Raw genomic sequence first — 25954 nt, 5'->3', positions numbered from 1 at the left:
TAGCTCCATCCATTCTCCCATTGATACGGTGAAGTAGGTAGTCCTGTGCCCTTAGCAGAGAAACACCCCCAAAACATAATGTTTCCACCTCCATGCTTGACAGTGGGGATGGTGTTCTTTGGGTCATAGGCAGCATTTCTCTTTCTCCAAACACGGCGAGTTGAGTTAATGCCAAAGAGCTCAATTTTAGTCTCATCTGACCACAGCACCTTCTCCCAATCACTCTCAGAATCATCCAGATGTTCATTTGCAAACTTCAGACGGGCCTGTACATGTGCCTTCTTGAGCAGGGGGACCTTGCGGGCACTGCAGGATTTTAATCCATTACGGCGTAATGTGTTACCAATGGTTTTCTTGGTGAGTGTGGTCCCAGCTGCCTTGAGATCATTAACAAGTTCCCCCCGTGTAGTTTTCAGCTGAGCTCTCACCTTCCTCAGGATCAAGGATACCCCACGAGGTGAGATTTTGCATGGAGCCCCAGATCTATGTCGATTGACAGTCATTTTGTATGTCTTCCATTTTCTTACTATTGCACCAACAGTTGTCTCCTTCTCACCCAGCGTCTTACTTATGGTTTTGTAGCCCATTTCAGCCTTGTGCAGGTCTATGATCTTGTCCCTGACATCCTTAGAAAGCTCTTTGGTCTTGCCCATGTTGTAGAGGTTAGAGTCAGACTGATTAATTGAGTCTGTGGACAGGAGTCTTTTATACAGGTGACCATTTAACACAGCTGTCTTTACTGCAGGCACCAAGTTGATTTGGAGCGTGTAACTGGTCTGGAGGAGGCTGAACTCTTAATGGTTGATAGGGGATCAAATACTTATTTCTCTGTGCACAATGCAAATAAATATATATAATTTTGACTATGTGATTTTCTTTTTTTTTTTTATATATAATCTATCTCTCACTCGTAAAATTAACCTAGCCTAAAAATTCTAGGCTGTTCATGACTTTGACAGTGGGCAAACTTACAAAATCAGCAAGGGATCAAATACTTATTTCCTTCACTGTATATATATTTTAAATAAAAATCGACTTAAAAGTTGTTTAAAATCAGACAAAACTTTAATTTCAGATTTTCAGACCCCTGCTGCCTGACCCGTGCCTTAGGTCTTACTATTTATTTGTTTGTAGTTTTTTTATTTCATTTTCAAAAAAGAAACAAATAGGATACAATTAGAGATAACGCATGGAGAGCAAACTTTGCAACTCCCAGTTAGGGCATGGCCAGACGTGGCGTATTTCTGCAGACATTGCGTTGCAGATTCTTTTGCGGCTTAGCATAAAATGTGCAGTAAATTGATGCGGATTAGCCGTTGCGTATTCAGGTGAAGAGTACTTCCTGCTGTCTTTTAAAACATTTCATCTAAGGCCCCATGCACATGAACGTAAAACGCCCGTAATCACTGGCCGTAATTACGGCACGGGCAGGCCAATAGAAGTCTATGAGGCTCCCGTAATTATGGGTGACTACGTGTGTGCACCCGTAATTACGGGAGCGTTGCTAGGCAACGTCAGGTGATAGTCACTGTCCAGGGTGCTGAAAGAGTTAAACGATCGGCAGTAACGCTTTCAGCACCCTGGACAGTGACTACCGATCACAATATAGATCAACATGTAAAAAAAATAGAAGTTCATAATTACCCAGAGCTCCCTGGTTCTTCCCCCTGTCCGACCTCCCGGGATGATGTTTTAGCCCATGTGACCGCTGCAGCCAATCACAGGCCACTCACAGGCCAATCACAGACTCCAGCGGTCACATGGACTGCCACGTCATCCAGGGAGGTCGGGGTGGATGTTGAAAGAGGGACGCGTCACCAAGACAACGGCCGGGTAAGTATGAATTTCTTTTACTTTTACTATGAAAAGGGCTGCCCCTTCTCTTTATCCTGCACTGATAGAGAGAAGGGGCTGCCGATTAGTGCAGTGAAATTTTGCAGCGAAAACGTGCCCGTAAATACGGGTGGAATACTGGTGACACCGGACCCGTATTTACAGGCACGGGTCCGTAAATACTGGTGCAATATGGGTCGAATACATGTGACCAAGGACCCGTATTTATGCCAGTATTTATGGAAGGAAAAAAATACATTAGTGTGCATGAGGCCTCAGTTTGGCTATAGACCTCGAAACACATAGGTCCAGCCAGAACGAAGAAATATCCTGTTTGTAAAACCAATACGCAATGCAACACACATAACATCTGCGGATTTCATTGCAGAATTTTGAAACTCCATTGAAGTCAATGGAGAAATTCTGCAATAAGTCCGCAACAAGTCCTCTACACGTCTGCAACAGCCAGTGTATGCTGCGGACACCAAATTCCGCACCGCAGCCTATGGTCCGCAGCTGAGTTTTCCGCCACGTGTGCACGAACCCAACTAAAAAGGTGTGGAAACCAATGAAGAAAATGTCCGCTGCGGATTTCCGCAGTGGACTGGCCACTGCGGAATTCCAGACCAATTCCGCCACGTCTGGCCATGCCCTTACAGTTACAAATTACTTAAAAATCTTAAGGCCAGGATCACACACACAGTTTTGGTGCAGTTTTTGTCTCAGTTTTTTAAGCCCAATACAGAAATGAATGCAGAAGCAAAAAAAATACATCGGTCTTTTCTTTATACCTTTCCTTCCCTTTGGATCGACTTCTGGCTTTGGCTAAAAAAAAATGAGAAAAAAACTGCCACAAAACTTTATCAAAACTGTGTGTGTGTGATCCTGGCCTAAAGGGGTTTTGTGACTTATTCAAAAAAGTGGTCAAGGAAGAAGTGATGCAATCTAGAAGCATTACTCACCTCACAGATCCACCTGCGTTCCAGCACCACCGCACCGGTCCTCCCCGCCACTGTTTATTAACATTGCTGCAGCTATGATGTGCCGTAAATCCACTGAAACCAGTGATTGGCAAGCACGTCATCTCTGTAGTTATGTCAATAAACAGCGGCGGGGAGATCCGAAGTGGTGGCGCTAGAACACCAGGGTATATTTCGCGGGGAGGCATTGACTCACATCATACATATTTATGATGCTAGGAGCCCAGCTCTCTGAACTGTTTTCGGTTCGGGAAATGCGACCAACATGCCGATAAATTCAGACCGAACACGGTCGTGTGCATGAGGCTTTAGGGTTCCTATGGTATGGAGCAGTCCATTTATGGCGGTCCTCAAATAACGTGAGGCTCTCCTTCACCACATACCGGGGGACAATTGGAATTTGCAAAGTGGCGTGCACCATATCACCTAACAAGGCGCATAGCTGATGGAGAATATGTAGTAGGCTAGCAAATAACGCCTGGTTGTACATACCTAGCATAATTCATGTCCACTTTAAAGGGAGTCTGTGACCAGAAATTGGCCTATCAAATCAGCAGCACAGTAATATAGTGTAACCTCACCTGAATATAACGCTGTTTTCATTTTTCAGACGCGTGGCTCTGTTGCAGCGATTATAACTTTATTCTTCATATGCAAATTAGCTTTTTTCAGCAACGAGGGCTTCACCATTGTGCCAAACAGTTCTACCTTCTGACCCAAGTCCGTCCCACTCTTCTTTCTTTGATTGACAGGGCCAGGCAGTGTAGAAGCCGTGACCACGCCTGGCCGCGTATTCTCCTAAGCACGCCCTCGCCTCGGCTTCTGAATCGTACACGTGCAGTACAGCCCTGAATTTTCATAGGTCGAATCGACTCTACTGCGCATGCGCCGACTACATCACACTACACCCATATATCCATCTAAATCCATTTATACTATATGGAGCAACTGTGGGGGCTGTTATTGGAGCATTATGCTGTATGGGGGCAGCTATGGGGCATTATACTATATGGGGGCAGCTATGGGGCATTATAGTGTATGGGGGAATTTGTGTGGGCATTATACTTTATGGGGGCATCTGTGTGGGCATTATAGTGTATGGGGCAGCTATGGGGCATTATACTGTATGGGGGCATCTGTGTTGGCATTATATATTACTATATGGGGCATCTGTGTGGGCATTATACTGTATGGGGCAGCTATGGGGGCATTATACTGTATGGGTGCAGCTATGGGAGCATGATACTGTATGGGGCAGCTATGGGACATTATACTGTATGGGGTAATTTTTGTGGGCATTATACTTTGTGGGCCATCAGTGTTGGCTTTATATTGTATGGGGGCATCTATGGGGGCATTATACGGTGTGGGGGCAGCTATAGGGGCATTATACTGTGTGTGGGGTTCTATGGGGCATTATACTGTGAGGTGGCACTATTGGAGCATGATACTGTGTGCATGCTGAACCAGGAGTCTAAGGGTGGGGATTGGGCAGGGTTAGAGGAATGGATTAAAAGGAAAAAAATGTGTCCCTCTTTGCGATACTTGAAAGTTGCGAGGCATGCCTAAACAAGTAGGGATGTTACCATTAACCCTTTTACTGCCTTAGATCACCAGAGATGTTATCATTTACCTCTTCTCTCGCCCTAGACCACCAGGAATGTTACCATTAAACCCCTCAGTGCCCTAGACATCCATGGATGTTACCAGTAACTGTTTCACTACCCCAGTTTACTGCCTTTATGGATTCTCTGGACCAGAGGGGTCAGATGGCGACGAGGCTGTGGCGAAACACGAGTTGGAGCACTTGGGCATAAAGTTACTTTTCCTCAAGATTAGTTGCTACTTTTTGAACTATGTAGCTATTTCTCCATCTATTCGTTACTTACAGATTGGGCGAATTATTGAAAAACGTAGAAATGGGAGTTTAGCTAACAGTTCAATGTGCAGGTATTATGTATTTGACATTATATTATGGTTATGTGCCATGCTTTTCACGGAGATCAATAAATTAGTTTGTTTTTATTAAGCATCTATATATAAGTTTATGTTTTAAAACTCTGTGGTTTTACTGTAGGATATACATATCTAGTGTGTTCCTAACCCCTCATGAAACCTATGCCTTTTATTTACAGGTACCCTAAGAATCCTGATGCATATACAGACATTGACTCGGCTGATAGGAAGAATGTCAGTGTTAAACAGAAGCTTGTGGAGGGGTCATGTGAACAAATGAAAACGGGTCAAAAGAGCTCCTGTAAAGGAACTGCCAGACACAGCTTCTGTGATGACGCCCGTGGTTACTCACTCTGCACCTGCTCCTAAGTCTGGTCGAGTGACCCCTTCTTCCACCAATCAGCCTGGGAGGCTGAGGAGTGGGAGAGCCTATCACAGCCTGGCCAGACGGAGCTAGCTCCCGCCCTCCTTCTATTTATACCCTCACTTCCTGCTCCTCCTTTGCCTGTGATTCTTTCAGTCTGTTTCCTAGCTCTGCTGCTGCTGCTTACTACTTGTCTTCTGCTTCATATTGACCCTGGCTTGACTGACTACTCTCCTGCTCTGCGTTTGGTACCTCGTACACTCCTGGTTTGACTCGGCTCGTTCACTATTCTTGTTGCTCACGGGGTTGACGTGGGCAACAGCCCCATTTCCCTTAGCTTCTGTGTACCCTTGTCTGTTTGTCTGTCGTGCACTTAGTGAGCGTAGGGACCATCGCCCAGTTGTACGCCATCGCTTAGGACGGGCCGTTGCAAGTAGGCAGGGACTGAGTGGCGGGTAGATTAGGGCTCACTTGTCTGTCTCCCTACCCCGCCATTACATAATCACTGGCCATATACCTTTTCTACCCTGGTTCCTGTCACAACTATGGACCCCCTTGAGACCCTGGCTCAGCAAATGCAGGGCCTCTCCCACAGGTCCAAGCCCTGGCTCAGAGCGGCAACCAGCAAGATGCTACCCTGGTAGTGCCCCCCACCTCCCTCTTGAACCCCACCTCAAGTTGCCTGACCGGTTCTCAGGGGACCGGAAGACTTTTTTCTCCTTTCGGGAGAGTTGTAGGCTCTATTTCCGTCTAAAGCCCCACTCCTTAGGTTCCGAGAGCCAGCGAGTAGGTATAATTATGTCCCGGCTCCAGGACGGGCCCCAAGAATGGGCCTTCTCCTTGGCTCCCGACGCCCCTGAACTTTCCTCTGTTGACCTTTTTTTTTCTGTTCTCGGGCTCATATATGACGAGACTGACAAGACTGCCTTTGCCAAGAGTCAGCTGGTGACCTTACGTCAGGGTAAGAGACCCGTTGAGGAGTACTGTTCGGACTTTAGGAAGTGGTGTGTAGCTTCTCGGTGGAATGACTCTGCCTTGAGGTGCCAGTTTAGATTGGGTCTGTCGAACGCCCTGAAGGACCTGTTAGTTAGCTACCCTTCTTCTGACTCTCTAGATCAGGTTATGGCTTTAGCGGTACGACTTGACCGACGTCTCAGGGAACGACGACTTAAACGTTTTTGTGCCTTCTCCTCTGGCTCCCCCATGATGGCTCCCGAAGCTCCATTGCTTCGTTCTTCCACGGAAAACTCGGATGAACCAATGCAACTCGGGGCCTCCATGTCTCCCCAACAACGTAGTGACTTCCGCAGGAAGAATGGTCTCTGCTTCTACTGTGGGGAGCACAAGCATCAAGTGAACAACTGTCCTAGGCGTAATAATAAGCAGCCAGAAGAACTTCCACGCCTAAGTGATCATCGGGGAGGTCACTTGGGCGCACAGGTATTTCCCGTAAATATGAAACCTAATAAGATCTTGCTTCCCTTTCAGGTCTCTTTTGGTGGTAGGTCTGCTACCGGCAGTGCCTTCGTGGATTTAGGGTCTTCTGCTAATATTATGTCTGTGGAATTTGCTATGTCTCTAGCTATGCCATTGATTGATTTACCTAAACCTGTCCCGGTAGTGGGTATTGACTCCACTCCTCTTGCTAATGGTTATTTTACACAGCATACCCCGGTTTTTGAACCCCTTGTTGGCTCCATGCATTTGGAGCAGTGCTCTGTACTGGTTATGCAGGGTTTATCGTCCGATTTGGTTTTAGGCCTTCCCTGGTTGCAGTTGCATAATCCCACGTTTAACTGGAATACTGGGGATCTTACCAAATGGGGTAATGAATGCATGACGTCATGTTTTTCTGTTAATTTTATTTCTCTCCCTGAGGAGGTGAACACTCTACCTGAGTTTATTCAGGACTTCGCTGATGTTTTTTCTAAAAAGGCCTCTGAAGCGTTACCTCCTCATAGAGAATATGATTGCGCAATCGATTGGGTGCCAGGAGCTAAGATCCCTAAGGGTAGGATATTTAATTTCTCTTGTCCCGAATGTGAAGCCATGAGAGAGTATATCCAGGAATGCCTGGCCAAGGGTTACATTCGCCCCTCTACTTCGCCGGTAGGTGCTGACTTCTTCTTCGTAGGGAAGAAGGATGTGGTCTTAGGCCTTGCATTGATTACCGAAACTTGAATAAGGTCACTGTAAGGAACCAGTATCCCCTTCCTTTGATTCCAGATCTCTTCAATCAGGTTCAGGGGGCCCAATGGTTCTCTAAGTTTGATCTACGGGGGGCTTATAACCTTATCCGCATCAAAGAGGGGGATGAGTGGAATACTGCGTTTAACACGCCCAAAGGTCATTTTGAATACCTCGTCATGCCCTTTGGGTTGTGTAATGCTCCCGCAGTCTTCCAGAATTTCATAAATGAGATTTTAAGAGACTACCTGGGGGTATTTCTTGTAGTGTACCTTGATGACATCCTAGTGTTTTCCAAGGACTGGTCCTCCCACATTGAGCATGTCAGGAAGGTGCTCCAGGCCCTTCGGGAAAACAAACTGTTTGCTAAAACCGAAAAATGTGTGTTTGGGGTGCAGGAGATACCATTTTTGGGTCAAAACCTCACTCCTCATGAATTCCGCATGGACCCTGCCAAGGTTCAGGCTGTGGTGGAATGGGTCCAGCCTGCCTCCCTGAAGGCGTTACAGTGCTTCCTGGGGTTTGCTAATTATTACAGGAGATTTATTGCTAACTTCTCGGTCATCGCTAAGCCTCTTACGGATCTCACTCGCAAAGGTGCTGATCTCCTCCATTGGCCTCCAGAGGCAGTCCAGTCTTTTGAGATCCTTAAGAAGTGCTTTATCTCGGCCCCAGTGCTGATTCAGCCTAACCAAATGGAGCCATTTATCGTGGAGGTTGACGCCTCCGAGGTGGGAGTGGGTACTGTCTTGTCCCAGGGTACCAGGTCCCTCACCCATCTCCGTCCCTGTGCCTACTTCTACAGGAAGTTCTCACCCACTGAGAGTAACTACGACATTGGCAACCGCGAACTCTTAGCCATTAAATGGGCATTTGAAGAGTGGGCCACTTCCTGGAGGGGGCTAGGCACCAGGTTACGGTCCTTACCGACCACAAGAATCTGGTTTTCCTAGAATTTGCCCGGAGGCTAAACCCGAGACAAGCTCGATGGGCGTTATTTTTTACTAGATTCAACTTTTTGGTCACCTATAGGGCTGGGTCTAAAAATATTAAGGCTGATGCACTGTCGCGTAGCTTCATGGCCAGCCCTCCTTCGGAGGAAGATCCTGCTTGTGTTTTTCCTCTGTTGATTCTGACTTAGTCTCCGAAATTGCGGCTGATCAAGGTTCAGCTCCCGGGAACCTTCCTGAGAACAAGCTGTTTGTTCCCCTGCAATTCCAGCTAAGGGTACTCAGGGAAAATCATGACTCTGCACTATCTGGCCATCCAGGCATCCTTGGTACCAAGCACCTCATTGCCAGAGACTATTGCTGGCCTGGGTTGCCTAAAGACGTTAAGGCCTACGTCGCCGCTTGTGAAATTTGTGCTAGGTCCAAGACTCCCAGGTCCCAACCAGCGGGCTTACTATGTTCTTTGCCCATTCCCCAGAGACCTTGGACCCATATCTCCATGGATTTTATCACCGATCTGCCTCCATCTCAAGGCAAGTCGGTGGTATGGGTGGTAGTGGACCGCTTCAGTAAGATGTGCCACTTTGTGCCCCTCAAGAAACTACCCAATGCTAAGACGTTAGCTACCTTGTTTATCAAACACATCCTGCGTCTCCATGGGGTTCCTGTCAATATTGTTTCTGACAGAGGGGTACAATTTATTTCATTGTTTTGGAAAGCCTTCTGTAAAAAGTTGGAGATTGATCTGTCCTTCTCCTCGGCCTTCCATCCTGAAACTAATGGCCAAACCGAGAGGACTAATCAGTCTCTAGAACAATATTTAAGGTGTTTTATCTCTGACTGTCAATATGATTGGGTCTCCTTCATTTCCCTCGCCGAATTTTCCCTAAATAACCGGGTCAGTAACTCGTCAGGGGTCTCCCCCTTTTTCTGTAATTTTGGGTTCAATCCACGGTTCTCCTCTGTTTCACCTGGTGGTTCCAACATTCCTGAGGTAGATGTCGTTCATCGGGAACTGTGCACAGTCTGGGTCCAGGTTCAGAAGAACCTAGAGGTGTCCCAGAGCATACAAAAGACCCAGGCAGATAGAAGACATTTTGCTAACCCCTTGTTTGCGGTCGGGGATCTGGTGTGGCTGTCTTCAAGAAATTTGCGCCTTAAAGTCTCGTCCAAAAAATTTGCTCCCAGGTATATAGGGCCGTACAAGGTCATTGAAGTCCTTAACCCTGTCTCCTTCCGACTGGAGTTACCCCCGTCTTTTCGAATTCACGACGTCTTTCATGCCTCCCTCCTGAAATGCTGCTCCCCGTCCTTGGCTACCTCGAGGAAACCTCCGGTCCCTGTTCTCACCCCTGAAGGGGTAGAATTCGAGGTGGCCAAAATTGTGGACAGCAGGATGGGTCAAGGCTCTCTCCAGTACCTGGTCCATTGGAGAGGATACGGGCCTGAGGAGAGGACTTGGGTACCCGCCCGGGATGTTCACTCTGCAATATTGCTCAGGAGGTTCCATCTTCGGTACCCCTATAAGCCAGGTCCACCTAGAAAGGGTCCAGTGGCCCCTCATAAAAGGGGGGCTACTGTAAAGGAACTGCCAGACACAGCTTCTGTGTCGACGCCCGTGGTTACTCACTCTGCACCTTCTCCTAAGTCTGGTAGAGTGACCCCTTCTTCCACCAATCAGCCTGGGAGGCTGAGGAGTGGGAGAGCCTATCACAGCCTGGCCAGACGGAGGTAGCTCCCTCCCTCTTTCTATTTATACCCTCACTTCCTGCTCCTCCTTTGCCTGTGATTCTTTCAGTCTGTTTCCTGGCTCTGCTGCTGCTTACTACTTGTCTTCTGCTTCATATTGACCCTGGCTTGACTGACTATTCTCCTGCTCTGCGTTTTGTACCTCGTCCACTCCTGGTTTGACTCGGCTCGTTCACTATTCTCCTGCTCTGCGTTTTGTACCTCGTCCACTCCTGGTTTGACACGGATCGTTCACTACACTTGTTGCTCACGGGGTTGCCATGGGCAACAGCCCCATTTCCCTTAGCTTCTGTGTACCCTTGTCTGTTTGTCTGTCGTGCACTTAGTGAGCGTAGGGACCGTCGCCCATTTGTACGCCGTCGCTTAGGACGGGCCGTTGCAAGTAGGCAGGGACTGAGTGGCGGGTAGATTAGGGCTCACCTCTCTGTCTCCCTACCCAGCCATTACAGCTCCTCTAAAGTGGAAATAATAGAGGCCAAATCTTGCCAGCCTCACACACATATATTCTTCCTAAAAATCCATAAGACGGCGAGTAGTACCATCATGAATATTCTGTTCCGGTTCGGAGAATTGCGCAACTTAACGTTTGCGCTACCATCTTATAATTATATACACAAAAGGAGCTGCCTGCAACAGCCAAACCCAATTTCCCAACTACCACTGACAAGGAGAATAATACTCTTTAATAGCTACGTATAGCTGGACTAACCACAATTATGATTACAATTATCACCAACCTAGATCGGACATACAAGTATGTAACCTGATTGAACAGGCATGTATATGTGTAACATAGAGATGTGTCGTCCCTAACCAGTTAAATTGTTTAACAAATAGTGGTTAGCAATAAGTCCGATCAACGGCAGTGTCTAAAACATTAACAGCCCCCCCGACATGTTTCGCTAACAAGTAGCGTCTTCAGGGGCACACGGGGCTAATGGCGGCGCGGGGTAAATTAGATCCTGATATAGACACACACAATGACGTGTCTGAAGGTGTGTACGGCCGGATGGCCAATGGCATTGAGGGAGACAAGGACGTCTCTCAGCTGTGTTCAACCGACCAATGAACAACAGTGTAAGGTACCTCAATCAGAGACAGGTTGCGACGCATGCGCACAAGGATGAAAAAATGACTTGGTGTATTTAGACCAGCCGGGACCGCGACTTACCTAGTAAGTTGCTTGCGCCTGCGCAGATGTGACAGACAGGGACTTAGTGCCAGAGGCTCGCTCTAACTAGCGATGCCTACTGTCATATATACTAGTGCCAATTGCCAACTATGTCATGCAAGCGGCATTCAATGAGTATGAATCCAGCAATAGTAAGGGCACACAAAGCAACTATATAAGAGGGACCTGCAGTCTATTAAGACATGCACAAAGTAATTAAGCCAGCGTCAATATAGACTGACTAGATCAAATAAGGGGAGGAGGAAGGTTAAGGGGAACTACAGACATCCCTCCTCATATAACCTTAACGTGCTCCCTGACAGGTAATTACCATATCGATGTTTACGTCACGGTCCGGGTTCTTAAACCCGATGCTGTGTCACAATAAAAGAAGGGAAGAGAAAAGTCATCCTTCTCAAATAGAGAATGTCTCCAAAATCCCTATTTTTGGGATATGCCATATTTACAAGAATCAGTACAGGATCAATGAACATATACACACTATGTCAGTGATAGCCAAACGCCTCCATTATGTGGTCGAAATCCTAATAGTTGTCACTACATAGATCATTCTAACCATTTGATCAGAATGATTCTCACTTTGTTAGATTATTTTATTTTTTTTATATTAATTGTATCATTTGGAAAAGTCCTCCACATCACTGTGAAGACCATTATGGCAAAGAGGTAATGGTGGACTATGAGTATTTCCTATAAATATATACGTAATTCCACAGAGGTCCATAAATATGGACAATAATAACATCGGGAAAAATTCTCGATGCTCAACTGTAGAGCTAAAGAAACGCACTGAAGGTAAAACCCTCATTAAGACCTAAAGGAGACATGGTATTAAGTCGGTGAATCCACCTCGCTTCCTCTTGCAGAAGTTTACGGTCCAAATTGCCCGCTCTGGGTCCCATTTTAACCTGGGCAATGCCCCAAAATTTAAGCAGCTTGGAGTTACCTCCGTGAAATTTTACAATGTGTCTAGAAAGAGCGGTATCCTCATTACAGGTCACCGCACTTATATGTCTAGACACACGTCTTCTCAATTCCTGAATGGTTTTACCCACATATAGCTTAGGACAGGGACACTTGGCAACATAAATCACTCCCTTGCTTTGACAATTCATAAATTGTTCAATTCTATATAGCCTACCATCGACAGGATTATAAAAGTTTTTTACAGTCGGCATTAAGGGGCAAAAGGAACATTTGCCGCAAGAGTGGAAGCCCTTCAGGGGTGACTTGAGCCATGTCGATGTGGTATTAGATTGTTTAGAATAATGGCTATGAACCAAAAATTCCCGTAGGTTCTTACCCCTACGGTAAGTGACACTAGGGTTGGCCATTATGGCATCTTTAAGATCAGGGTCAGCCATGAGAATAGCCCAGTGTCTCTTTAGAATTTGGACAACCTGAGGAGAACAGGCATCAAAGGTGCCAATACATCGAATGACCCCAGATGACTTATCCCTAGCAATTTCGCCAGCACTCGACAATAAATCCCTCCTCTCAGAAGCCCTTGCTCTAGCGTATGCCCTATGCAGCCATTTTTTAGGATAGCCACGTGCTGTAAACTTGTTGAAAAGACCATCGCATTCTGTTTGAAAGGCTAGGTCGCTCGAGCAATTGCGTCTAGCCCTCAAGTATTGGCCAATTGGTATGCCTCTCTTGAGGGCAGAGGGGTGATAGCTCTGCCAATGCAGAAGGCTATTGGTCGCAGTAGCCTTACGGAAAACATCCGTTTGGACACCGCCACCAGGATCCAACGATATCTCGAGATCGAGATATCGTCTAGACATATAAGTGCGGTGACCTGTAATGAGGATACCGCTCTTTCTAGACACATTGTAAAATTTCACGGAGGTAACTCCAAGCTGCTTAAATTTTGGGGCATTGCCCAGGTTAAAATGGGACCCAGAGCGGGCAATTTGGACCGTAAACTTCTGCAAGAGGAAGCGAGGTGGATTCACCGACTTAATACCATGTCTCCTTTAGGTCTTAATGAGGGTTTTACCTTCAGTGCGTTTCTTTAGCTCTACAGTTGAGCATCGAGAATTTTTCCCGATGTTATTATTGTCCATATTTATGGACCTCTGTGGAATTACGTATATATTTATAGGAAATACTCATAGTCCACCATTACCTCTTTGCCATAATGGTCTTCACAGTGATGTGGAGGACTTTTCCAAATGATACAAATAATATAAAAAAAATAAAATAATCTAACAAAGTGAGAATCATTCTGATCAAATGGTTAGAATGATCTACGTAGTGACAACTATTAGGATTTCGACCACATAATGGAGGCGTTTGGCTATCACTGACATAGTGTGTATATGTTCATTGATCCTGTACTGATTCTTGTAAATATGGCATATCCCAAAAATAGGGATTTTGGAGACATTCTCTATTTGAGAAGGATGACTTTTCTCTTCCCTTCTTTTATTGTGACACAGCATCGGGTTTAAGAACCCGGACCGTGACGTAAACATCGATATGGTAATTACCTGTCAGGGAGCACGTTAAGGTTATATGAGGAGGGATGTCTGTAGTTCCCCTTAACCTTCCTCCTCCCCTTATTTGATCTAGTCAGTCTATATTGACGCTGGCTTAATTACTTTGTGCATGTCTTAATAGACTGCAGGTCCCTCTTATATAGTTGCTTTGTGTGCCCTTACTATTGCTGGATTCATACTCATTGAATGCCGCTTGCATGACATAGTTGGCAATTGGCACTAGTATATATGACAGTAGGCATCGCTAGTTAGAGCGAGCCTCTGGCACTAAGTCCCTGTCTGTCACATCTGCGCAGGCGCAAGCAACTTACTAGGTAAGTCGCGGTCCCGGCTGGTCTAAATACACCAAGTCATTTTTTCATCCTTGTGCGCATGCGTCGCAACCTGTCTCTGATTGAGGTACCTTACACTGTTGTTCATTGGTCGGTTGAACACAGCTGAGAGACGTCCTTGTCTCCCTCAATGCCATTGGCCATCCGGCCGTACACACCTTCAGACACGTCATTGTGTGTGTCTATATCAGGATCTAATTTACCCCGCGCCGCCATTAGCCCCGTGTGCCCCTGAAGACGCTACTTGTTAGCGAAACATGTCGGGGGGGCTGTTAATGTTTTAGACACTGCCGTTGATCGGACTTATTGCTAACCACTATTTGTTAAACAATTTAACTGGTTAGGGACGACACATCTCTATGTTACACATATACATGCCTGTTCAATCAGGTTACATACTTGTATGTCCGATCTAGGTTGGTGATAATTTTAATCATAATTGTGGTTAGTCCAGCTATACGTAGCTATTAAAGAGTATTATTCTCCTTGTCAGTGGTAGTTGGGAAATTGGGTTTGGCTGTTGCAGGCAGCTCCTTTTGTGTATATATGTATTGTGCCCGCCAGCTACCAGGGGTCACATCCTTGTTTGTTTGTAATACTGCTGGGTTAATTACCCTTACTGTCTGACCCTGTTCCTAGTAGGAACGTTTATTCATTTAGCTACTAATTTAATTGGTATGGCAGGTTTTTTATCAAGAAAGCCAGACCTGGAGACCTTATCTGCAGACGCGGCAATTGTCTTCTCTGTGGGTAATATCCCCCTACAACAATTTGATGTTCAAACAGCATTCAGGGACCTACAAAAAACCTACCAGAAATACATTAGATCCTGCTGGGAGGTGGCGAGTTTAGAAACCTATTTGCAACAAAAAATCATATATAGAGGTTTGAGGATTAACATCACACCGAACTCCTACAGAGATAACACAGCCTTTGTTAAGGGCTGGGAGGAACTCCTCACTGACAGCTCTATGCGTTTGCTCCAGTATCTACTGGAGTTTGAAAAACAAAACTATAGTACTGTCAGTGCACAACTTGAAAAGGAGATTGTGGACATACAGGCTTTCAGTTCATGCCCTGAATTTGGGATCTCTGAGATTAAGTTACAGAAGAACATAGAAAAGCTACAGGGAGAAATAAAGGAACGTAAACACCGTAAATACGTTCGTGATCGGAGAGACTTTGACCTTGGACAGGTTTATACTTATAAAACCAACTCATACTCCAAGCCCAAACGGAATACGGTGTTTACTGACTTTACTGATTTTTCTGAGTCAGACACTTCGGGCACAGAGGAACTTAGAAATAGTGCTGACAGTCTAAGACTTGGTACTAAACGGAAGATAAAAAATAACAGACCAAGTTTCTCTAAAAGAACCCCGACTGTGTCCAAACAATTTACAACTAACGTTCCTAACCGTGTTACAACATGTCCCTCCAGTACCTCAATTTCCTCTTTTGCATCATCTATGCCAGTTCCTTCATCTTTAATAAACCCTGTGAATATACTGTCTACCCCTCATTCCTCTCGTACCAATCCAAGCATATATGGAGGGGACAGTGCAAACAAATCATGTACTGGTCCCCCAGCTGCTTTTCCTTTTTTAGGCCCACCCAGCCTGAACTGGGGAATGAAGTCGTGAAATTCACTACACAGGCAGAAAGAGACGATGAGATGCAAATAATAAATTTATCTTCATGTCAGCTTGACTCTCACCAACTAAGTTTACTTAAAAAGGGCCTGTCATATACTCCTACTCCATCTTACGATGAATTCACATGGGTTAAGGATATTAACCTTTTTGCACGTAAATTGGCCCTACATAAGTACTTCAAAGGTAGTTTATCTGAGAAAACCTCTCAGGATCGTACAGAATGCAATACCTTGAGGGATCTTGAAAGTTTGCTCCATGAGAGTGAATTCGGTGTGACAGATGTTGTTGGACCGCTTTCGACCTTACGTCCTAAATCTAAGCTTACACCTCCATTCTCACAGTATAGCCACATCGATACTTTTGTTAGGATGGTGTGCAATGACCTTAAAAAACTTAAGACCAAGAAATCTTGTATTTTCGGTAATCTTACTAATGATGAGAGACAGGCATTGGACACTTTGTGTAAAGATGATAATCTAGTCCTCAAACCCTCAGATAAGGGGGGTAATATTGTAATTATGGGCCATGCTGACTATGTCCGCATGGTCCATAGATTACTTGATGATAATACCACCTATGTCATTCTAGATTCGAACCCTACGGTCAAGTATCTTGCCGAATTATACTCTCTCCTTAATGGTGCTAAGAATGAGAACCTTATCACTACCGACGAATTTAAATACCTTTATAATTCCACTCCAACTTTGGCAACCTTTTATGCGCTGCCAAAGGTGCACAAGGCAACTTCTCCTCTCCCTGGTAGACCCATAGTATCGGGTAATGACAGTCTGACACAGGGCATTAGCCACTATGTCAATGAAATGTTGATACCATTTGTCTCTTCTCTGTCCTCTTACCTTAGGGACACCAAGGACACCGTCACCAGGATCCATGAGATCAATGTTACTTCAACCACAATGATAGCGAGCATAGACGTGGAGTCGCTTTACACTAACATTCAGCATGAATTAGGACTCACTGCTATAAAACACTTTTTAAACACTAAAGGCACTCAATTCCAAAGTCACAATAAATTTGTTTTGTCACTTTTACGTTTCTTACTTACTCACAATTATTTTATTTTTGATCATAAATATTATCACCAAATAAAGGGGACGGCGATGGGTACGGTCTGTGCACCCACTTATGCGAACCTTTTCTTAGGGTGGTGGGAAGACACTATAGTTTTTTCTGATGATTTCTCCTCCTTCACCTCACATATTTCTTTTTGGGGGAGATATATTGATGACATTCTCATCCTTTGGGATGGGGATGTCAACACTTTTAGTGACTTCATGTCTATGCTCAATGCCAATGATATTGGCATGAAATTTACATATGAAATTCATGATCATACTGTAAATTTTCTTGATCTCGAGATATCGTTGGATCCTGGTGGCGGTGTCCAAACGGATGTTTTCCGTAAGGCTACTGCGACCAATAGCCTTCTGCATTGGCAGAGCTATCACCCCTCTGCCCTCAAGAGAGGCATACCAATTGGCCAATACTTGAGGGCTAGACGCAATTGCTCGAGCGACCTAGCCTTTCAAACAGAATGCGATGGTCTTTTCAACAAGTTTACAGCACGTGGCTATCCTAAAAAATGGCTGCATAGGGCATACGCTAGAGCAAGGGCTTCTGAGAGGAGGGATTTATTGTCGAGTGCTGGCGAAATTGCTAGGGATAAGTCATCTGGGGTCATTCGATGTATTGGCACCTTTGATGCCTGTTCTCCTCAGGTTGTCCAAATTCTAAAGAGACACTGGGCTATTCTCATGGCTGACCCTGATCTTAAAGATGCCATAATGGCCAACCCTAGTGTCACTTACCGTAGGGGTAAGAACCTACGGGAATTTTTGGTTCATAGCCATTATTCTAAACAATCTAATACCACATCGACATGGCTCAAGTCACCCCTGAAGGGCTTCCACTCTTGCGGCAAATGTTCCTTTTGCCCCTTAATGCCGACTGTAAAAAACTTTTATAATCCTGTCGATGGTAGGCTATATAGAATTGAACAATTTATGAATTGTCAAAGCAAGGGAGTGATTTATGTTGCCAAGTGTCCCTGTCCTAAGCTATATGTGGGTAAAACCATTCAGGAATTGAGAAGACGTGTGTCTAGACATATAAGTGCGGTGACCTGTAATGAGGATACCGCTCTTTCTAGACACATTGTAAAATTTCACGGAGGTAACTCCAAGCTGCTTAAATTTTGGGGCATTGCCCAGGTTAAAATGGGACCCAGAGCGGGCAATTTGGACCGTAAACTTCTGCAAGAGGAAGCGAGGTGGATTCACCGACTTAATACCATGTCTCCTTTAGGTCTTAATGAGGGTTTTACCTTCAGTGCGTTTCTTTAGCTCTACAGTTGAGCATCGAGAATTTTTCCCGATGTTATTATTGTCCATATTTATGGACCTCTGTGGAATTACGTATATATTTATAGGAAATACTCATAGTCCACCATTACCTCTTTGCCATAATGGTCTTCACAGTGATGTGGAGGACTTTTCCAAATGATACAAATAATATAAAAAAAATAAAATAATCTAACAAAGTGAGAATCATTCTGATCAAATGGTTAGAATGATCTACGTAGTGACAACTATTAGGATTTCGACCACATAATGGAGGCGTTTGGCTATCACTGACATAGTGTGTATATGTTCATTGATCCTGTACTGATTCTTGTAAATATGGCATATCCCAAAAATAGGGATTTTGGAGACATTCTCTATTTGAGAAGGATGACTTTTCTCTTCCCTTCTTTTATTGTGACACAGCATCGGGTTTAAGAACCCGGACCGTGACGTAAACATCGATATGGTAATTACCTGTCAGGGAGCACGTTAAGGTTATATGAGGAGGGATGTCTGTAGTTCCCCTTAACCTTCCTCCTCCCCTTATTTGATCTAGTCAGTCTATATTGACGCTGGCTTAATTACTTTGTGCATGTCTTAATAGACTGCAGGTCCCTCTTATATAGTTGCTTTGTGTGCCCTTACTATTGCTGGATTCATACTCATTGAATGCCGCTTGCATGACATAGTTGGCAATTGGCACTAGTATATATGACAGTAGGCATCGCTAGTTAGAGCGAGCCTCTGGCACTAAGTCCCTGTCTGTCACATCTGCGCAGGCGCAAGCAACTTACTAGGTAAGTCGCGGTCCCGGCTGGTCTAAATACACCAAGTCATTTTTTCATCCTTGTGCGCATGCGTCGCAACCTGTCTCTGATTGAGGTACCTTACACTGTTGTTCATTGGTCGGTTGAACACAGCTGAGAGACGTCCTTGTCTCCCTCAATGCCATTGGCCATCCGGCCGTACACACCTTCAGACACGTCATTGTGTGTGTCTATATCAGGATCTAATTTACCCCGCGCCGCCATTAGCCCCGTGTGCCCCTGAAGACGCTACTTGTTAGCGAAACATGTCGGGGGGGCTGTTAATGTTTTAGACACTGCCGTTGATCGGACTTATTGCTAACCACTATTTGTTAAACAATTTAACTGGTTAGGGACGACACATCTCTATGTTACACATATACATGCCTGTTCAATCAGGTTACATACTTGTATGTCCGATCTAGGTTGGTGATAATTTTAATCATAATTGTGGTTAGTCCAGCTATACGTAGCTATTAAAGAGTATTATTCTCCTTGTCAGTGGTAGTTGGGAAATTGGGTTTGGCTGTTGCAGGCAGCTCCTTTTGTGTATATATGTATTGTGCCCGCCAGCTACCAGGGGTCACATCCTTGTTTGTTTTTCATCTTATAATTATACACAGTTCTTTTATCCCAATTATTTCAAGGCTTACTTTGTGGAAGACTTTTTAATGAAAATATGGCCAAATTATGATATAATGTGTCATCACATGCGCTTTAAGCTCACAGAGGTGCGCTCACTCTGAATTTATGTGTATCCTGACATATGAACTAAGTTACAAATATGTATTTCTTAGAACTAGGAATTTAATTATATTAATATATAGAATCATGCATTTTCCTTGCACATCTACAATGTACCCTTATGAACTAAGATTGAAATCATTGTGATCTGGAAATTAGAAGCCAGGGCAAAACAGGCCATGCTAAGGTAGAGAGGCAGAATGGGCTTACTGTGGCTTGCACTGTAATAGACACCTCACCTGTTGTGACCATTTGTTGATTTAACATATACAATAACTCTATACAGAAATGTATTCCTTCAGGTTGGCTTTATTCTAACTTACAAATTTAATGTAGCTATTATAGATGTTTGATTAGACTTAGGTTATTTTTTTTGCCATGCATTTCTCATCATGCCTCTGGCTTTGTAGAGGCAGTGGGGGTGGAGTCTCATCACACTGCACTTGCTCTGCTCTGTGTCCTATCTAAGTGCAGCAAGTGATAGATTAGTAATATAGAACTGTTCCCACACTGCAGTCCGTGTATCCTATGAGATGCAGCTTCAGCCTATCTCCTCTGCCTTCTACTTGTGATAGATTAGGGACATACTGTAGAACTGCTGTCCCTTAACTCTCTCTGCAGTCAGTGTGTTCTACGTGATGCAGCTTCAGCCTTCCCTGCCTCCTGATTGTGATAGATTTATCTCTGTCAGCTTTTACAAGCGGGAGACAGGGGAGAGTAGTGTAAAGCTGCATCTCATAGAAATATACTGGAAATTCTACACAAAGCAGAAACATATAGTATAACAGTTAATGTAAAGCAGGGGAGTTGTTGTTTTTTTAACTGTGCAGCTAACCATTGTATGGACTTACCTATTATATCATTGCACTCCTGGTCCCTTAAATAGGGCATAAATAATGTCTTCAGCAGCACCATTTGCATGGGGGACATACAGAGGAACAAAGAGTGTGGGGCTGGGTGGGAAGGGGAGGTATCTCAGAGCTGCCAGGAGGGATTTAATAGATTCTTATGTAATTCTGTAGTTCACAAGAAGTCAGCCTCACGGAAGAAACTGATGACCTGTTTACATATAAGAGCATGGTCTATATTAGTGGTCAGACTAAGATCAGATGACACAGCTGTTCATAATGAAAGGGTTCAAAATGTATATATGCAACTGAGCTGGGAAGAAACAGATGCTATTTCTACAATATTGCTAGCGAGTTAGCATATGTGCAAACCAATAATTTTCCAGAGTACCTTCTTTAACAATTTTTGGTTTTGACCAACAAAAATTTAAGCCATATGTCTTGAAGGGGTTCTCCGAGTTCTCACTTCAGACTCACTAATGTGTTTTTAAAATTCTTTACAGGTAGAAAAAGTAATGCCCAATGACACATTTTATTTTACCATAATGAGGAATCCTGTGTCTCTCATGGAATCATCATTTTCTTATTATAAGAACTTAGACGTCTTTGTCAATGCTTACAGCTTAGAAGATTACTTGAAAAATTCTTACAAATATTATAAACAAACAAATATAAACCACAGTTATGGCAAAAACCTCATGGCCTTTGATCTTGGCCTTGAACAAAGTGAGCGTGAAAGTCCCAAACATTTCAAGCTGGCCCGGAAAGCTATAGAAACCATGTTCAACTTGGTCCTGATCACAGAGTACTTTGATGAGTCATTAATCCTTTTGAATGATGCCCTTTGCTGGGGTTTTGATGATGTCTTGTCTTTTCCACTAAACTTCAGAAATTACACCAGCCGGAAAGTCCTCACTGAGGAGACTCAAGAGAAAATCAGAACTTTGAATCAGCTTTACTGGCAGCTATATATTTATTTTAACAATTCCTTATGGGAAAAGGTAGACAAATTTGGGCGAGACAGAATGCAAAGTGAGGTGCAGGAACTCCAGAGGAGGAGGTCTACCCTATCTGAAATCTGTCTACAAGGTCAAATTGACCCAATAAAAATTAAAGACAATTTCCTGAGACCATTTCAGGCTGGAATATCTAGAATTCTCAGTTATGACCTGAAGCCAGGACTTCAAAAGGCTGAGAGGCTGCGCTGTCACCGCCTTGTCATCCCAGAACTTCAGTATTCATCACTACTGTCTAACAAGCAAAATCAGCAAAAAAACAATAATCAGCCCGAAGATTCATATAAAAGGACAAAAATCAGGACAAAGGGCTCCTTGATCTAAGCTGGAACAAAATGTTGCAAACATAAACCGGAAACATACTACTGCCTTATACAGCATCTGCTACGATTTGCTTTAATTTCTGTGTGTAGAAACAGTAGATACCTTAACATTTCTCCTCTTTTTTCTTATTTGATGCATTCCCAGTTCTTGCCTCATGCACAGGACCATGTACTATGTAATGCGCTGACAATATGGAGGTGTACTGCAGGCAAGAGTGTTCTAAATGTAGGCCGGACTCACATTATGTTTTAACTTTTCAGTCGAAGGCATACGTCGGGAGGAGTCCCGATGTATAACTTCGACGGAAAGTAGCAATGTATCCCACTGTATAGGCATAGTGTGATACGTTTCCTGAACTCCCCGGGCACAGCGCTGCTTAAAGCGCTGTGCCCGGGGAAGCCCCTGATGTCACTGTTCAATCAGCGTCATACACTTCTCTCCATTCATGTATTCAAACATTGTGATCTTGCGAGATCACGATGTTCTGTCACTCACACATTAACTTTACTGAAGTGTCTTGAGAGTGAATAGACATTGCTTCCAGCAAGATAGCGATGTCTATTCACAATCCCATACTTCAATAATGTTTGTGTGGGATTTAATGACAGCAAGCGTGATCTCACAAAATCACGCTGTTAATGACAGCACAGCATGATCTCGATGTGCTGTGTGAGTAAGTGACACGCAAACATTACCAAAGTGTCGGGATTGTGAACAGACATTGCGTCCTGGCTGGAAGCGATGTCTATTCACTCTCAAGAGACTTCGGTAAAGTTAATGTGTGAGTAAGTGACGGCACACCATGATCGCGCAAGATCACTATGTGCTGAGTACATGAATGGGGAGAAGTGTATGACGCTGATTGGTCAGCGTCATCCACTTCTCTTTACAATGCCCACTTGGTCAAAAGCTAAAAAACGCCCAGTTGGGCATTAAGAAAGTCATTAGCATAAAGCTAAAATAGGTCATAACTTGGTCAAAATTTAGCATTTTTCTAAATAAAAAACACTGCTGTTATCTACATTACAGCACCGATCACATTATGTAGAAGATAGGGCACTTATAATGTGGTGACAGAGCTTCTTCCCGGGGACTCAGGCCTCGGGGAATCCACACGAGATATATGTTTAATGTATAACTCTGATGGGTGCCATACATCTGTAACACATAGGCTCCCATCTTAAAAAAACATATGCGTTTTATTAGCGGGATCCTTCAGGATGAAATATCGTAGTCTACTACTTTTTTTTCATCCTACAAAAAAAAGGTATATCAACCTGAGATATCTCGACGTACATGATAAATGTAGGGCACAAATGTGATGTGAATCAGGCCTCAGTGTTGTATCTTGCACCTTTTCTACCTAGTAACAATTAAAAAAAAAATACTATCAGGGGATAATATGGTTCAAGATGCAGCATCCTTTGGAGCATGATGCATTTTTGTATGCAGTCTGCACAGAAAATCTGCATATACTGCCACATGAAAATATGGTAAAATGCATCCGCATTGAAATGCATTATCACTGTATTTGGGAGCCATGTGAGAGGGATCCTCAAGATATGGTCTGGTGCATGAGCTATTAGAAAACTTCAGCAAAATACAAATAGTGAACTGGGAATAATTTTGACAATATATAATAACTGTTGTGTTTTTTTTTATAAGATTGTTTTTTTCTTGTTTTTTTTTTGTGAAATTCTAACCACAGTTAAGTTTAGTAAAATAAAAAATGCGTAGTGCACAAGATCTTATAAAAGGACCTTATATTAACGGGGCCCAGCGAGTATTAAGTTTACAGCCGCAACCTGCCAACATATCAAAATCAGAGATGGAGAACCTACCATCTCCACCTACTGTGCAAGTGGCATTGGACTGCTTCTCCTTAGAAGAATATAGACTAAGCCATGCGATCAGTCCAGCCCAGGCAATGCCAGCAGCAGGACATCATGATAAGGACTGCAGGCTATTTTATTACACTACAGTCAGCGGCTTTGACTCTCCAGTCCCCCTGATTCACTGTCTATTAGATCTGTCTGACTCCTTTGTGACACAAGTTGACCATAGATGCAAAGATAATCTTTACATCTAAGGAACAAAAAACAGCAGGTTCCAACTGGTGCAAATCTGCTTTATTTGGTCAAAAAAAGTTATTAGTGGCAAATGCACAATATGTCATATGATTTTTAATGTTCGTGTGTATGGCCAGCTTCACACCGGGGACAAGCAGATAGATCTAATAGACAGTCGGTCAGGGGGACTTGACAGTCCATGCCACCAAAACCACACACCCTTTGAGCTTGTAAACGTGGCCGTATTTTTCTGTGAGAAATGTGATAAGCCTAGTTGGTTTCCATTTATATCAATATAATATCAAAGACAGAGACAAGTACAAGACAAACGACATGATCTGAGATCTTAATATATTAGAGAGGAAACTGAAATGTAGAGATGCTCATTAAGTAGTATACCAGAGGTTACAGCGGTAGCCAAAATTTGTTAAGAATTTAGTATGTTTTTTATGTTTACCTAAAGACAATGTCAGTTTCCTGCCAGCCAGACCAGGAATTGCAGCCATATTGGTTGTCACTTTTGGACTAGCTGATTAGAATCATACAATCGTCATTTTGTCATCATGTGCAAACAATAGGAAGAAAAAAACAGGGCGATTGTAACACTGCTAAACATCACAAAGAACATCCAGGTAAAGATAGCGGAATTTATTGGGAAATAACTGACAACGCGTTTCAGCTCCGAACCGGAGCCTTCATCAGGTCTTAGTGAAGGCAGCAGCTTTTATCATTTCAGCCTATTCACTTATTCACAGAGTTGTGCCTTTTCAGCACATCCTGACCAGGTGAGCAGTTCTGCTTTTACCTCTGTTAATCCAAACCCACTAAGGTTCCGCGCTATATTTTTCCCTTTTAATACACATTTTGTCATCATGTTCAAGCAGTAACAAAGTGACATTTCTATTATCAGTTTTTATGAAATGTATTTCAAAGTGACAACCAATATGGCTGCACTCCTGGTTCTCACTTTTGCAAAAATTCCCGTTGCAACTAGACATTAAAATGCCATCATCTATGTAAATAAAATAAATAAATAAATAACTGTAGGAACAGACACATACTTTTGACAAGAATGGCGCTGTTTCTGGAAAAAAAAACACAGACCTATTTTCTAATCCCAGATAACCCCTTTCCATAAGCGCTTTTATGGCATATGGACACAGGGCTGGCCTTCGGGGTGTGCGAAAAGTGCGGGTGCACAAGGCGCTGCAGCCTCCCGGCATGTAGTGGGCGCCACTGTGCTGGCCGTTTGAACTCTGTATTCTCAGCAGAGGAGGAGGCTTGGCCCACAGCTTGTCCTGCAAGAAACCTGTGCAGCAAGGAGAGATGGTAAGTTCCTTTCTGTGTACATATCTCTGTGTGTATATGTCCCAGTATGTGTGTGTTTATGTGTATATATGTCTCTGTGTATGTGTATATTGTGTATATTTTTCTATGTGTATATATATGTGTTTGTGTGTGGTTATCATTGTGTGTTATTTGTGGTGTTACCTGTAGTCCTATGTAACACAATAACATTATCTGTAGTCACAGAGCTGTCCCTGTGCGTTATCTGTGGTGTTACATTTGACTGCAGGTAACATCTACATTTCTATAGTGTGTGTGTGTGTGTGTGTGTGTGTGTGTGTGTGTATATACATATGTATACATGGTGTGTGTGTGTATGTGTATATATATATATATATATATATATATACATATGTATACTGTGTGTGTATATATGCATACAAGCCGTGTGTGTGTGTATATATATATATATATATATATATATATATATATATATATATATGTATGTATACATGCCTCCTATGTGTGTATATATGTATACCTGCCTCCTGTGTGTGTATACACTACCGTTCAAAAGTTTGGGGTCACCCAGATAATGTTGTGTTTTCCATGAAAACTCACACTTCTATTTATCAAATGAGTTGCAAAATGAGTAGAAAATATAGTCAAGACATTGACAAAGTTAGAAATAATGATTTTTATTTGAAATAATAATTTTCTCCTTCAAACTTTGCTTTCGTCAAAGAATGCTCCATTTGCAGCAATTCCAGCATTGCAGACCTTTGGCATTCTAGC

At 43.6% G+C, this 25954-nt stretch overlaps 1 protein-coding gene across 1 annotated transcript in view; it reads left to right on the top strand.

The window, feature by feature from the left end:
• LOC142760435 (galactose-3-O-sulfotransferase 2-like) overlaps nt 1-21803 on the top strand; it is a 109868-nt gene extending 88065 nt beyond the window's left edge. The window contains exon 2 of the mRNA XM_075863625.1: nt 20967-21803. Coding sequence (XP_075719740.1) covers nt 20967-21803 — 837 coding nt within the window. The remainder of the gene's footprint in view (nt 1-20966) is intronic.
• The last annotated feature ends 4151 nt before the right edge of the window (nt 21804-25954 follow it).

The sequence above is a fragment of the Rhinoderma darwinii genome, chromosome 4 (assembly GCF_050947455.1).
Source record: "Rhinoderma darwinii isolate aRhiDar2 chromosome 4, aRhiDar2.hap1, whole genome shotgun sequence".
Classification (NCBI taxonomy): domain Eukaryota; kingdom Metazoa; phylum Chordata; class Amphibia; order Anura; family Rhinodermatidae; genus Rhinoderma; species Rhinoderma darwinii.
This window is presented reverse-complemented; position numbering and strand designations above follow the sequence as displayed.